General features: G+C 60.6%; 1 protein-coding gene across 1 annotated transcript in view; it reads right to left on the bottom strand.

The window, feature by feature from the left end:
- Nucleotides 1–2,681: 2,681 nt before the first annotated feature.
- ccdc22 (CCC complex scaffolding subunit CCDC22) overlaps nt 2,682–11,845 on the bottom strand; it is a 30,449-nt gene continuing 21,285 nt past the window's right edge. The window contains exons 13-17 of the mRNA XM_078535269.1: nt 11,278–11,385; nt 6,968–7,063; nt 5,424–5,483; nt 4,723–4,797; nt 2,682–3,144 (exon numbers count right to left, since the gene is read on the bottom strand). Coding sequence (XP_078391395.1) covers nt 3,031–3,144; nt 4,723–4,797; nt 5,424–5,483; nt 6,968–7,063; nt 11,278–11,385 — 453 coding nt within the window. The 3' untranslated portion in view covers nt 2,682–3,030. The remainder of the gene's footprint in view (nt 3,145–4,722; nt 4,798–5,423; nt 5,484–6,967; nt 7,064–11,277; nt 11,386–11,845) is intronic.

Genomic DNA, 11,845 nt, shown 5'->3' with positions numbered 1-11,845 from the left:
AGGAGGTGTCAGGTGCTGGGAAACAGCGACACCAGCGGCCGGGAGGAGGTGTCAGGAGCTGGGAAGCAGCGACACTAGCGGCCGGGAGGAGGTGTAGTCAGGAGTCGGGAAACAGCGACACTAGCGGCTGGGAGGAGGAGGAGTCAGGAGTCGGGAAACAGCGACACTAGCGGCTGGGAGGAGGAGGAGTCAGGAGCCGAGAAACAGCGACACTAGCGGCTGGGAGGAGGAGGTGTCAGGAGCCGGGAAACAGCGACACTAGCGGCTGGGAGGAGGAGGAGGAGTCAGGAGCCGGGAAACAGCGACACTAGCGGCTGGGAGTAGTATGTGGAGTCAGAGCCGGGAAAAGCGGCAGCAGCTGCCGGGAGGAGGAGGAGGAGTCAGGAGCCGGAAAACAGCGACACCAGCGGCTGGGAGGAGGTTTCTGGAGCCGGAAAACAGCGACACCAGCGGCCGGGAGGAGGTTTCAGGTGCTGGGAAACAGCGACACCAGCGGCCGGGAGGAGGTGTAGTCAGGAGTCGGGAAACAGCGACACTAGCGGCTGGGAGGAGGAGGAGTCAGGAGTCGGGAAACAGCGACACTAGCGGCTGGGAGGAGGAGGAGTCAGGAGCCGAGAAACAGCGACACTAGCGGCTGGGAGGAGGAGGTGTCAGGAGCCGGGAAACAGCGACACTAGCGGCTGGGAGGAGGAGGAGTCAGGAGCCGGGAAACAGCGACACTAGCGGCTGGGAGGAGGAGGAGGAGTCAGGAGCCGGGAAACAGCGTCACTAGCGGCTGGGAGGAGGAGTCAGAGCCGGGAAACACCGACACTAGCGGCCGGGAGGAGTAGGAGTCAGGAGCCCCGGAACAGCGACACTAGCGGCCGGGAGGAGGAGGAGTCAGGAGCCGTGAAACCCCGACACCAGCGGCTGGGAAGAGCCGTCAAACAGCGACACTAGCGGCTGGGAGGAGGAGGAGGAGTCAGGAGCCGGGAAACAGCGACACTAGCGGCCGGGAGGAGGAGGAGTCAGGAGCCGTGAAACAGCGACACCAGCGGCTGGGAAGAGCCCGGGAAACAGCGACACCAGCGGTTGGGAGGAGCCCGGGAAACACCGACACCAGCGGCCGGGAGGTGCCCGGGAAACAGCGACTCCAGCGGCCGGGAGGAGCCTGGGAAACAGCGACACCAGCGGCCGGGACGAGCCTGGGAAACAGGGACACCAGCGGCCGGGACGAGCCTGGGAAACAGCGACACCAGCGGCTGGGAGGAGGCGTGAAACAGCGACACCAGCGGCCGGGAGGAGGCGGGAAACAGCGACACCAGCGGCTGGGAGGAGGCTGGAAACAGCGACACCAGCGGCCGGGAGGAGGCGGGAAACAGCGACACCAGCGGCTGGGAGGAGGCGGATAACAGCGACACCAGCGGCCGGGAGGAGGAGATGAGCTGAGGTGCAGTGACCTGTACACAGTCTAAGTTCAGGCTGCCATGTTAACACTCCTGAGCTGTTCGGCTGGTGCAGTCTGCACCCCCCTGATCTATGCAAGTGTTTAGGATAGAATGAGTTATCACATGGAAAAATATGGGTTGATAAGGAAGAACCAGCCTGGGTTTCTAAAGGGGAAATCGTGTTTAACTAACTTGCCGGAGTTTTTTGAAGAGGTAACAGGAAAGGTCGATGAGGGTAATGCTGTTGATGTGGTGGACATGGACTTCCAGAAGGCATTTGACACAGTGCCACACAACAGACTTGTGAGAAAAGTTATTGCTTATGGAATAAAAGGGACAGTAACAACGTGGATACAGAATTGGCTGAAAAATAGGAAGCAGAGAGTAATGGTCAATGGATATTTTTCAGGCTGGAGGAAGGTTTGGGGTGGAGTTCCCCAGGGGTCGCTATTGGGACCCTTGCTTTTCCTGATATATTAATGATCTAGATCTTGGGCAGGGAACAATTTCAAAGTTTGTGGATGATAGGAAGCTTGGAAGCATTGTAAACTGTGATGAGGACGGTGTGGAACTTCAAAAGGACATAGACAAGTTGGTGGAGTGGGCAGATAGGTGGCAGATGGAGTTCAGTGTGGAGAAGTGTGAGGTGATGCATTTTGGTAGCAAGAACATGGACAGACAATATAAAATAATGGGTGAAATTTTGAAGGGGGTACAGGAGCAGAGAGACCTGGGTGTATATGTGTGTAGATCATTGAAGGTGGCAGGACAGGTGGAGAGGGCGGTTAATAAAGCAGATAGTATCCTGGGCTTTATTAATGGGGGCATAGAGTACAAGAGCAGGGAGGTTACACTCCTGAACCCTGAAATCTTACAGGAGGAACGGGACTCAAGTCTCCCACGACATTTTCAGATAGTAACGTTTGAAACTTGTACACCCTTTCGTTCATTCAGTTGAGCGTGTTCCAGTTTCTGCATCTGCTTTGTGAACTAATCTCCACCTGCCCCCTCTATCGCCTGTGGGATCTTGCTGTGCACAAATCGGCTGCCGTATTCCCTCCCTCCCATTGGTGACTACCTTTCCAAAGTGCTTCACTTTGCCGGTGGTGAAAGCTGTTGGCAAAATGCTCTCTTTTCGTGACAGAATCTCCCCCTCTGCAGAGGTGAAGGATCCAATAGCCGATCAGCCGGCTGCAGCACACGCTTTTCCGGTCAGGGATATTGCACCCAGCACACCAAACACTTACACCGTTTATGGCAATTGGTCAGATTTTATTTTGTGAAATTATAGACAAGGTTACAGTGTGTTCCCCAGGCAATGGCGCTACCTGCAGTATTCAGAGGGCAAGGTATTAGCTACGTAGATACAATCAGCCCGAGTTCCGGCCAGACATTGTGGCTTCTGAGCCAGGGGATGTCGGGGAAGGGAATTCAGCAGGTGCTTAGTCCATGGCCCGGGGAGGGTCCAGGGTCAGGAAGGTAACATCTTCGTTTTCTGTGCTTATCTAACCATTTCCAGCTTTATTATTCATCCGTCATCCTGCTGACATTGGACACTCAGCTCCACAAATATAATCCCGATCTTTGGGGCTTTGCCACACCATTAGCTGTCCTTTACTTTCATCAGCAGTGCTGCATTGTCCTGCCGAATAGCAGTGTAATCGGCCAGGATTTTCTCCAAGTTGCTCAGCGTCTTCTTCCCCATCTCCGACTCAATCTGGAAAACGACAGAAACAAAGTGGGACAGTTCGGCCGTGGACAGTGTAACTCTTTCGAGTTATCAACAGATCGCATGTAACTCTTTCGAGTACATTCACAGTTCTTGGTTTCCGGGAGTGGGACATGAACCCACAACCTTCTGATTCAAAGGCGAGGGTGCTATGAACTGAGCCACAGCTGATACCTCCCCGTGGACAGTGTCGGAGCACACGGGGAATTTCAGAGTGCAAATTCAAAGCTAACTTTATCTAGAGAACTTATTGTATTCAGGCGTGGACAGACAAAACTACAAAGGACAGACCAAGCATCACGGGCACCTCCTTGAGCGGAGGATAGAGGCAGGAGTAGGCCAGCCTGCCCTTTGAACCCGCTCCATCGTTCAATAAGATCATGGCTGATCTTCTAGCGCATTTTCCCCTCACTATCCTTATATCCCTCCAAAGCTTGAACATCTAGAATCTCTGCTTTCAACATACTCAATGACTGATCCTCCACAGCCCTCTGGGGTAGAGAATTCCAAAGATTCACCAACCCTGAGTGAAGAAATTCCCCCTTATCCCAGTCCTCAATGGCCGGCCCTTTACTCTGAGACTGTGTCCCCTGGTTCTAGACCCCACCACCTTCCCAAGCCAGGGGGAAATATCCTCCCTGCACCTACCCTGTCGAGCCCTGTAAGTATTTTGTAGGTTTCAACCAGATCACCTCTCATTCTTCGAAACGCTAGAGAATTCAGGCCCAGTTTCCCCAATCCCTCTGCATAGGACAATCCCACCATCCCAGGAATCAGTCTGGTCAGCCTTCATCACACTTCCCTTTACAGCAAGTACTTCCTTCCTTAGATAAGGAGGCTAATAACTGTCCACAATACTCCAGGCGAGCTCTCACCAAGGGCTCTGTACAACCACAGCAAGACTTTAACCCCTGTACACAAACCCTCTTGCAATAAAGGCCAACATACCATTAGCTCCCTCATTCCCTGCGGCACCTGCACGTGGTCTATCAGTGACTTATGGACAAGGACACCCAGGTCCCTTTGCACATCGACACTTCCCAGTCTCTCTCCGTTTAAGAAACACTCTGCATTTCTGTTTGTCCTACTGAAGCGGATGACTTCACATTTTTCCATGTTATATTCCACCTGCCATGTTCTTGCTCACTGACTTAGCCTGTCCAAATCCCCTCGAAACCTCTCTGCAATCTCCTCACAATCCTCATCTCCACCTAGTTTTATGTCATCAGCAACGTTAGATATTTGGTCCCTACATCCAAACCATTGATCTGGACAGTGAACAGCTGGAACCCAAGCACTGACCCTCACCATTCTCCACTAGTCACAACCTGTTCAATCCTACACTCTGTTTTCTGTCAGTCTACACCAGTATGTTACCCCCACTCCCATCTGCTCCCATTTTTAGTGCGAGACTTTATCAAACGCTTTCTGAAAATCCAAATACACCACATCCACGGGTTCCCCCTCATCTATTCCACTAGTTACATCCTCAACATACTCCCTCAGATCTGCCAAACACGAGTCAGGGTGAGAAATTCCCCCCCACACACACACACTGCTCCTCACCAGCTCCTCCAAGTCTCGGACTTCCCTCATGATCGTACCAGTGTCCTCGATGGTCTGAATCAGGTGACTGCAATTCTACAAAGAAACAGGTCAAAATTAGTTCAGCAGGAGCTGCGAGTGCAGCCATTGTAATGTTAAAGAGAGTTTACATTCATTGTAGTCGTGGTCAGTCCAATGGTTCCTTTAAAAAACCCATTACAGGACAGACTTCTGTCCCCCCCCGCCAACCCAAACACACAGTCACCTCCCATTACAGGACTGACCCCACCCCCACATTACAGACTGATTCGCACATACTACTGTTGGGAGGTGGGACAGTGGGTGAGATGAACGCTGTACAGAAATTAATTATATTTTATGGGCTGGAAATGGGAAATAAAATCAGAAAATGCTCAGCAGGTCAGGCAGCAGCTGTGGTGGGTGAGAGAGAGTTAATGTTCTGGGTCGATGACCTTCCATCAGAGCCCCGGGAAAAGCTCATTGACCAGAAACATCGGCTCTGCGTCTCTGGGCACCGATACTGTCCGAGCAGAGATTAGGGGAGATTCGCGGGGATTTTGTGGAGATTCGCGGGGATTTGCGGAGATTCGCGGGGATTTGCGGAGATTTTGCAGAGATTCGCGGGGATTTGCGGAGATTCGGGGGAGTCACTCTGCTCCAATGTCTGGGATTTTATTGGGTGTTGAGAGATTTGACTGTACCTCGTGCAGAGCTGCCAGGTATTTATACGCTTTCCGAACGGCTTCATCTCGCTTCGCATCCTGGAATAAAAAAACAGCAACACAGTCACTGCCTGTCCCCGCACAGTCACCGCCTCTCCCCAGCACAGTCACCGCCCTGCCCCGCACAGTCACCGCCCCGCCCCGCACAGTCACCGCCCCGCCCCGCACAGTCACCGCCCCGCCCCGCACAGTCACCGCCCCGCCCCGCACAGTCACCGCCCCGCCCCGCACAGTCACCGCCTCTCCCCAGCACAGTCACCGCCCCGCCCCGCACAGTCACCGCCTCTCCCCAGCACAGTCACCGCCCCGCCCCGCACAGTCACCGCCTCTCCCTGCACAGTCACCGTCCCGCCCCGCACAGTCACCGCCTCTCCCCGCACAGTCACCGCCTCTCCCTGCAGTCACCGCCTCTCCCCGCACAGTCACCGCCTCTCCCTCATAACACAAACCGAGGGAGAGGCAACACACAGAGGGCACACTCCCTGTCCCACTCCCCACCCCTCCTGTCCCACTCTCCCCCAGACCCTGCCGCTCGCCCTCCCCCAGACCCTGCCGCTCTCTCCCTCCCCCAGACCCCCCCGCTCTCCCTCCCCCAGACCCCCCCGCGCGCTCCCCCTCCCCCAGATCCCCCCGCTCTCCCCCTCCCCCAGATCCCCCCACTCTCCCCCTCCCCCAGACCCCCCCACTCTCTCCCTCCCCCAGACCCCCCCGCTCTCTCCCTCTCCCAGACCCCCCCAGCTCTCTCCCTCCCCCAGACCCCCCAGCTCTCTCCCTCCCCCAGACCCCCCAGCTCTCTCCCTCCCCCAGACCCCCCAGCTCTCTCCCTCCCCCAGACCCCCCAGCTCTCTCCCTCCCCCAGACCCCCCAGCTCTCTCCCTCTCCCAGACCCCCCAGCTCTCTCCCTCTCCCAGACCCCCCTGCTCTCTCCCTCCCCCAGACCCCCCGCTCTCCCTCCCCCAGACCCCCCCCGCTCTCCCTCCCCCAGACCCCCCCCGCTCTCCCTCCCCCAGACCCCCCCGCTCTCCCCCTCCCCCAGACCCCCCCGCTCTCCCCTCCCCCAGACCCCCCCGCTCTCTCCCTCTCCCAGAACCACCCCGCTCTCTCCCTCTCCCAGACCCCCCCACTCTCCCCAGAGCCCCAGAACCCCGCTCTCTCCCCTCTCCCAGACCCCCCCGCTCTCTCCCTCTCCCAGACCCCCCCGCTCTCTCCCTCCCCCAGACCCCCCCGCGCTCTCCCTCCCCCAGATTCCCCCCCCGCTCTCCCTCCCCCAGACCCCCCCGCTCTCCCTCCCCCAGACCCCCCCGCTCTCCCTCCCCCAGACCCCGTCCGCACTGATCCTCCTCCCTGACCCTCCCCCTGCCACTGGTCTAATCCTCCTGTTCTCTGATGCTGAAGGATGGCCCGAGTATTCCCTGGCTCTCTCTGTGCTCCAAGTCCAGTGTCCTGTCCAGACCAGTGACACAGCCAAAGCCCTTCGACAGGCGAGTGGCTCTGGTTCCTCCCTCACTGTTTGCAGGTCCTACCTTAAAGACCAGCTCGTCTGTGACAGCGAACGTTCTCTCCAGTTTCCCAGTCAGGTTATTAATCTCTTTCTGCAGCTCCTTGGTGTCCGAGAGGATCTGAGGAGAGAGTGTGCACCAGATTGAAAGGGTTCCTCTCGATCACTGCAGCTTCGGAGAGAGCGACTGGATCCCCTTCCAACCAGGAACAGGTTCCAGGCTCCAACATTTCCAGGTAGAGGCACCTTCAGTTAGAAAGGAGGCTTCGGGATGAAAATCCCGATGAAAAACTGAGAAACAGCCTGGAGTGTTCGTTGAGAGAGAACGAGGGAGGAAAAAGAGAGCGGGGTCAGAGGGGGGTGGGGAAGAGAGCGGGGTCAGAGGGGGGTGGGGAAGAGAGCGGGGTCAGAGGGGGGTGGGGAAGAGAGCGGGGTCAGAGGGGGGTGGGGAAGAGGCGGGGTCAGAGGGGGGTGGGGAAGAGAGCGGGGTCAGAGGGGGGTGGGGAAGAGAGCGGGGGTCAGAGGGGGGTGGGGAAGAGAGCGGGGTCAGAGGGGGGTGGGGAAGAGAGCGGGGTCAGAGGGGGGTGGGGAAGAGAGCGGGGTCAGAGGGGGGTGGGGAAGAGAGCGGGGTCAGAGGGGGGTGGGGAAGAGAGCGGGGTCAGAGGGGGGTGGGGAAGAGAGCGGGGTCAGAGGGGGGTGGGGAAGAGAGCGGGGTCAGAGGGGGGTGGGGAAGAGAGCGGGGTCAGAGGGGGGTGGGGAAGAGAGCGGGGTCAGAGGGGGGTGGGGAAGAGAGCGGGGTCAGAGGGGGGTGGGGAAGAGAGCGGGGTCAGAGGGGGGTGGGGAAGAGAGCGGGGTCAGAGGGGGGTGGGGAAGAGAGCGGGGTCAGAGGGGGGTGGGGAAGAGAGCGGGGTCAGAGGGGGGTGGGGAAGAGAGCGGGGTCAGAGGGGGGTGGGGAAGAGAGCGGGGTCAGAGGGGGGTGGGGAAGAGAGCGGGGTCAGAGGGGGGTGGGGAAGAGAGCGGGGTCAGAGGGGGGTGGGGAAGAGAGCGGGGTCAGAGGGGGGTGGGGAAGAGAGCGGGGTCAGAGGGGGGTGGGAAGAGAGCGGGGTCAGAGGGGGGTGGGGAAGAGAGCGGGGTCAGAGGGGGGTGGGGAAGAGAGCGGGGTCAGAGGGGGGTGGGGAAGAGAGCGGGGTCAGAGGGGGGTGGGGAAGAGAGCGGGGTCAGAGGGGGGTGGGGAAGAGAGCGGGGTCAGAGGGGGTGGGGAAGAGAGCGGGGTCAGAGGGGGGTGGGGAAGAGAGCGGGGTCAGAGGGGGGTGGGGAAGAGAGCGGGGTCAGAGGGGGGTGGGGAAGAGACGGGGTCAGAGGGGGGTGGGGAAGAGAGCGGGGTCAGAGGGGGGTGGGGAAGAGAGCGGGGTCAGAGGGGGGTGGGGAAGAGAGCGGGGTCAGAGGGGGGTGGGGAAGAGAGCGGGGTCAGAGGGGGGTGGGGAAGAGAGCGGGGTCAGAGGGGGGTGTGGGGAAGAGAGCGGGGTCAGAGGGGGGTACAGTGGGGAAGAGGGGGGTACAGTGGGGTCAGAGGGGGGTACAGTGGGGTCAGAGGGGGGTACAGTGGGGTCAGAGGGGGGTACAGTGGGGTCAGAGGGGGTACAGTGGGGTCAGAGGGGGGTACAGTGGGGTCAGAGGGGGGTACAGTGGGGTCAGAGGGGGGTACAGTGGGGTCAGAGGGGGGTACAGTGGGGTCAGAGGGGGGTACAGTGGGGTCAGAGGGGGTACAGTGGGGTCAGAGGGGGGTACAGTGGGGGTACAGAGGGGGGTACAGTGGGGGTACAGAGGGGGGTACAGAGGGGGGTACAGTGGGGTCAGAGGGGGGTACAGTGGGGTCAGAGGGGGGAACAGTGGGGTCAGAGGGGGGTACACTGGGGTCAGAGGGGGTACAGTGGGGTCAGAGGGGGTACAGTGGGGTCAGAGGGGGGTACAGTGGGGTCAGAGGGGGGTACAGTGGGGTCAGAGGGGGGTACAGTGGGGTCAGAGGGGGGTACAGTGGGGTCAGAGGGGGGTACAGTGGGGTCAGAGGGGGGTACAGTGGGGTCAGAGGGGGGTACAGTGGGGTCAGAGGGGGGTACAGTGGGGTCAGAGGGGGTACAGTGGGGTCAGAGGGGGGTACAGTGGGGTCAGAGGGGGGTACAGTGGGGTCAGAGGGGGGTACAGTGGGGTCAGAGGGGGGTACAGTGGGGTCAGAGGGGGGTACAGTGGGTCAGAGGGGGGTACAGCTGGGGTCAGAGGGGGGTACAGGGGGTCAGAGGGGGGTACAGCGGGGTCAGAGGGGGGTACAGCGGGGTCAGAGGGGGGTACAGCGGGGTCAGAGGGGGGTACAGCGGGGTCAGAGGGGGGTACAGCGGGGTCAGAGGGGGGTACAGCGGGGTCAGAGGGGGGTACAGCGGGGTCAGAGGGGGGTACAGCGGGGTCAGAGGGGGGTACAGCGGGGTCAGAGGGGGGTACAGCGGGGTCAGAGGGGGGTACAGCGGGGTCAGAGGGGGGTACAGCGGGGTCAGAGGGGGGTACAGCGGGGTCAGAGGGGGTACAGGGGGTCAGAGGGAGCAGCGGGGTCAGAGGGGGGTACAGCGGGGTCAGAGGGGGGTACAGCGGGGTCAGAGGGGGGTACAGCGGGGTCAGAGGGGGGTACAGCGGGGTCAGAGGGGGGTACAGCGGGGTCAGAGGGGGGTACAGCGGGGTCAGAGGGGGGTACAGCGGGGTCAGAGGGGGGTACAGCGGGGTCAGAGGGGGGTACAGCGGGGTCAGAGGGGGGTACAGCGGGGTCAGAGGGGGGTACAGCGGGGTCAGAGGGGGGTACAGCGGGGTCAGAGGGGGGTACAGCGGGGTCAGAGGGGGGGTACAGCGGGGTCAGAGGGGGGGTACAGCGGGGTCAGAGGGGGGGTACAGCGGGGTCAGAGGGGGGTACAGGCGGGAGGGGGGTACAGCGGGGTCAGAGGGGGGTACAGCGGGGTCAGAGGGGGGTACAGCGGGGTCAGAGGGGGGTACAGCGGGGTCAGAGGGGGGTACAGCGGGGTCAGAGGGGGGGTACAGCGGGGTCAGAGGGGGGTACAGCGGGGTCAGAGGGGGGTACAGCGGGGTCAGAGGGGGGTACAGCGGGGTCAGAGGGGGGGGTACAGCGGGGTCAGAGGGGGGTACAGCGGGGTCAGAGGGGGGTACAGCGGGGTCAGAGGGGGGTACAGCGGGGTCAGAGGGGGGTACAGCGGGGTCAGAGGGGGGTACAGCGGGGTCAGAGGGGGGTACAGCGGGGTCAGAGGGGGTACAGCGGGGTCAGAGGGGGGTACAGCGGGGTCAGAGGGGGGTACAGCGGGGTCAGAGGGGGGTACAGCGGGTCAGAGGGGGTGGAGGGGGGTACAGCGGGGTCAGAGGGGGGTACAGCGGGGTCAGAGGGGGGTACAGCGGGGTCAGAGGGGGTACAGTGGGGTCAGAGGGGGGTACAGTGGGGTCAGAGGGGGGTACAGTGGGGTCAGAGGGGGGTACAGTGGGGTCAGAGGGGGGTACGGTGGGGTCAGAGGGGGGTACGGTGGGGTCAGAGGGGGGTACGGTGGGGTCAGAGGGGTGTACGGTGGGGTCAGAGGGGGGTACGGTGGGGTCAGAGGGGGGTACGGTGGGGTCAGAGGGGGGGTACGGTGGGGTCAGAGGGGGGGTACAGTGGGGTCAGAGGGGGGGTACAGTGGGGTCAGAGGGGGGTACAGTGGGGTCAGAGGGGGTACAGTGGGGTCAGAGTGGGGTACAGTGGGGGGTACAGTGGGGTCAGAGGGGGGTACAGTGGGGTCAGAGGGGGTACAGTGGGGTCAGAGGGGGGTACAGCGGGGTCAGAGGGGGGTACAGCGGGGTCAGAGGGGGGTACAGCGGGGTCAGAGGGGGGTACAGCGGGGTCAGAGGGGGGTACAGCGGGGTCAGAGGGGGGTACAGCGGGGTCAGAGGGGGGTACAGCGGGGTCAGAGGGGGGTACAGCGGGGTCAGAGGGGGGGTACAGCGGGGTCAGAGGGGGGTACAGCGGGGTCAGAGGGGGGTACAGCGGGGTCAGAGGGGGGTACAGTGGGGGGTACAGTGGGGGTCAGAGGGGGGTACAATGGGGTCAGAGGGGTGAAGCCACAGCGAATGGATCCTCCTGGTTTGTTGCTGTGTTTGATGGGCTGTAGTTTGAATTCAGAGCCCAGTTTGCCACAACCATTACCCCAGGGACCTCAGCTGAACACAGCAGGGCTGGACAGACTGCGCTGGTCCGGGAGAGTCTGTCCCCGGGATAGGGTGCAGGTTGAATATGGATCCTCTGGGTGAACCTACCTTTGTGATCTCCTCCTTCTGTTTCTTGATGTTTTCCACAATCTCCATGATTCTGTGAGTATAAGCAGCTCGTGTCACCTCCTTGGGGAGACTCTCATATTCTATCAGCTACAATTGAGAGAAGGATGTTATCTCAGTACCTGGTCAGATCAAACAGCTCCAAACCCAAAGGCCCATTGACAACATCATCGCTCCGGCATTCCCACAGGGATTTCAGAAATGGAACTGCCAGTGGCTGGAGTTTCTTATATTCATCCCAGCGACAGGGGCGTCTCTGGCCGGGCCCAGCATTTATTGCCCATCCCTAATTGCCCCTTGAGAAGGTGGGGGGTGAGCTGCCTTCTTGAGCCGCTGCAGTCCCATGTGGTGTAGGTACATCCACCGTGCTGTTAGGGAGGGAGTTCCAGGATTTGGACCCAGCGACAGTGAAGGAACGGCCGATATATTTCCAAGTCGGGATGGTGTGTGTGGGGCTCGGAGGGGAACTTGCAGGTGGTGGTTGTTCCCCATGTGTCTCCTGCCCTTGTCTTTCTAGATGGTAGTGGTCGTGGGTTTGGGCGGCGCTGTC

The sequence above is a fragment of the Cetorhinus maximus genome, unplaced genomic scaffold (genome assembly GCF_964194155.1).
Source record: "Cetorhinus maximus unplaced genomic scaffold, sCetMax3.hap1.1 HAP1_SCAFFOLD_362, whole genome shotgun sequence".
Taxonomy (NCBI): domain Eukaryota; kingdom Metazoa; phylum Chordata; class Chondrichthyes; order Lamniformes; family Cetorhinidae; genus Cetorhinus; species Cetorhinus maximus.
The sequence above is the reverse complement of the archived record's forward strand: the minus strand, read 5'-3'. Positions and strand labels throughout refer to the sequence as shown.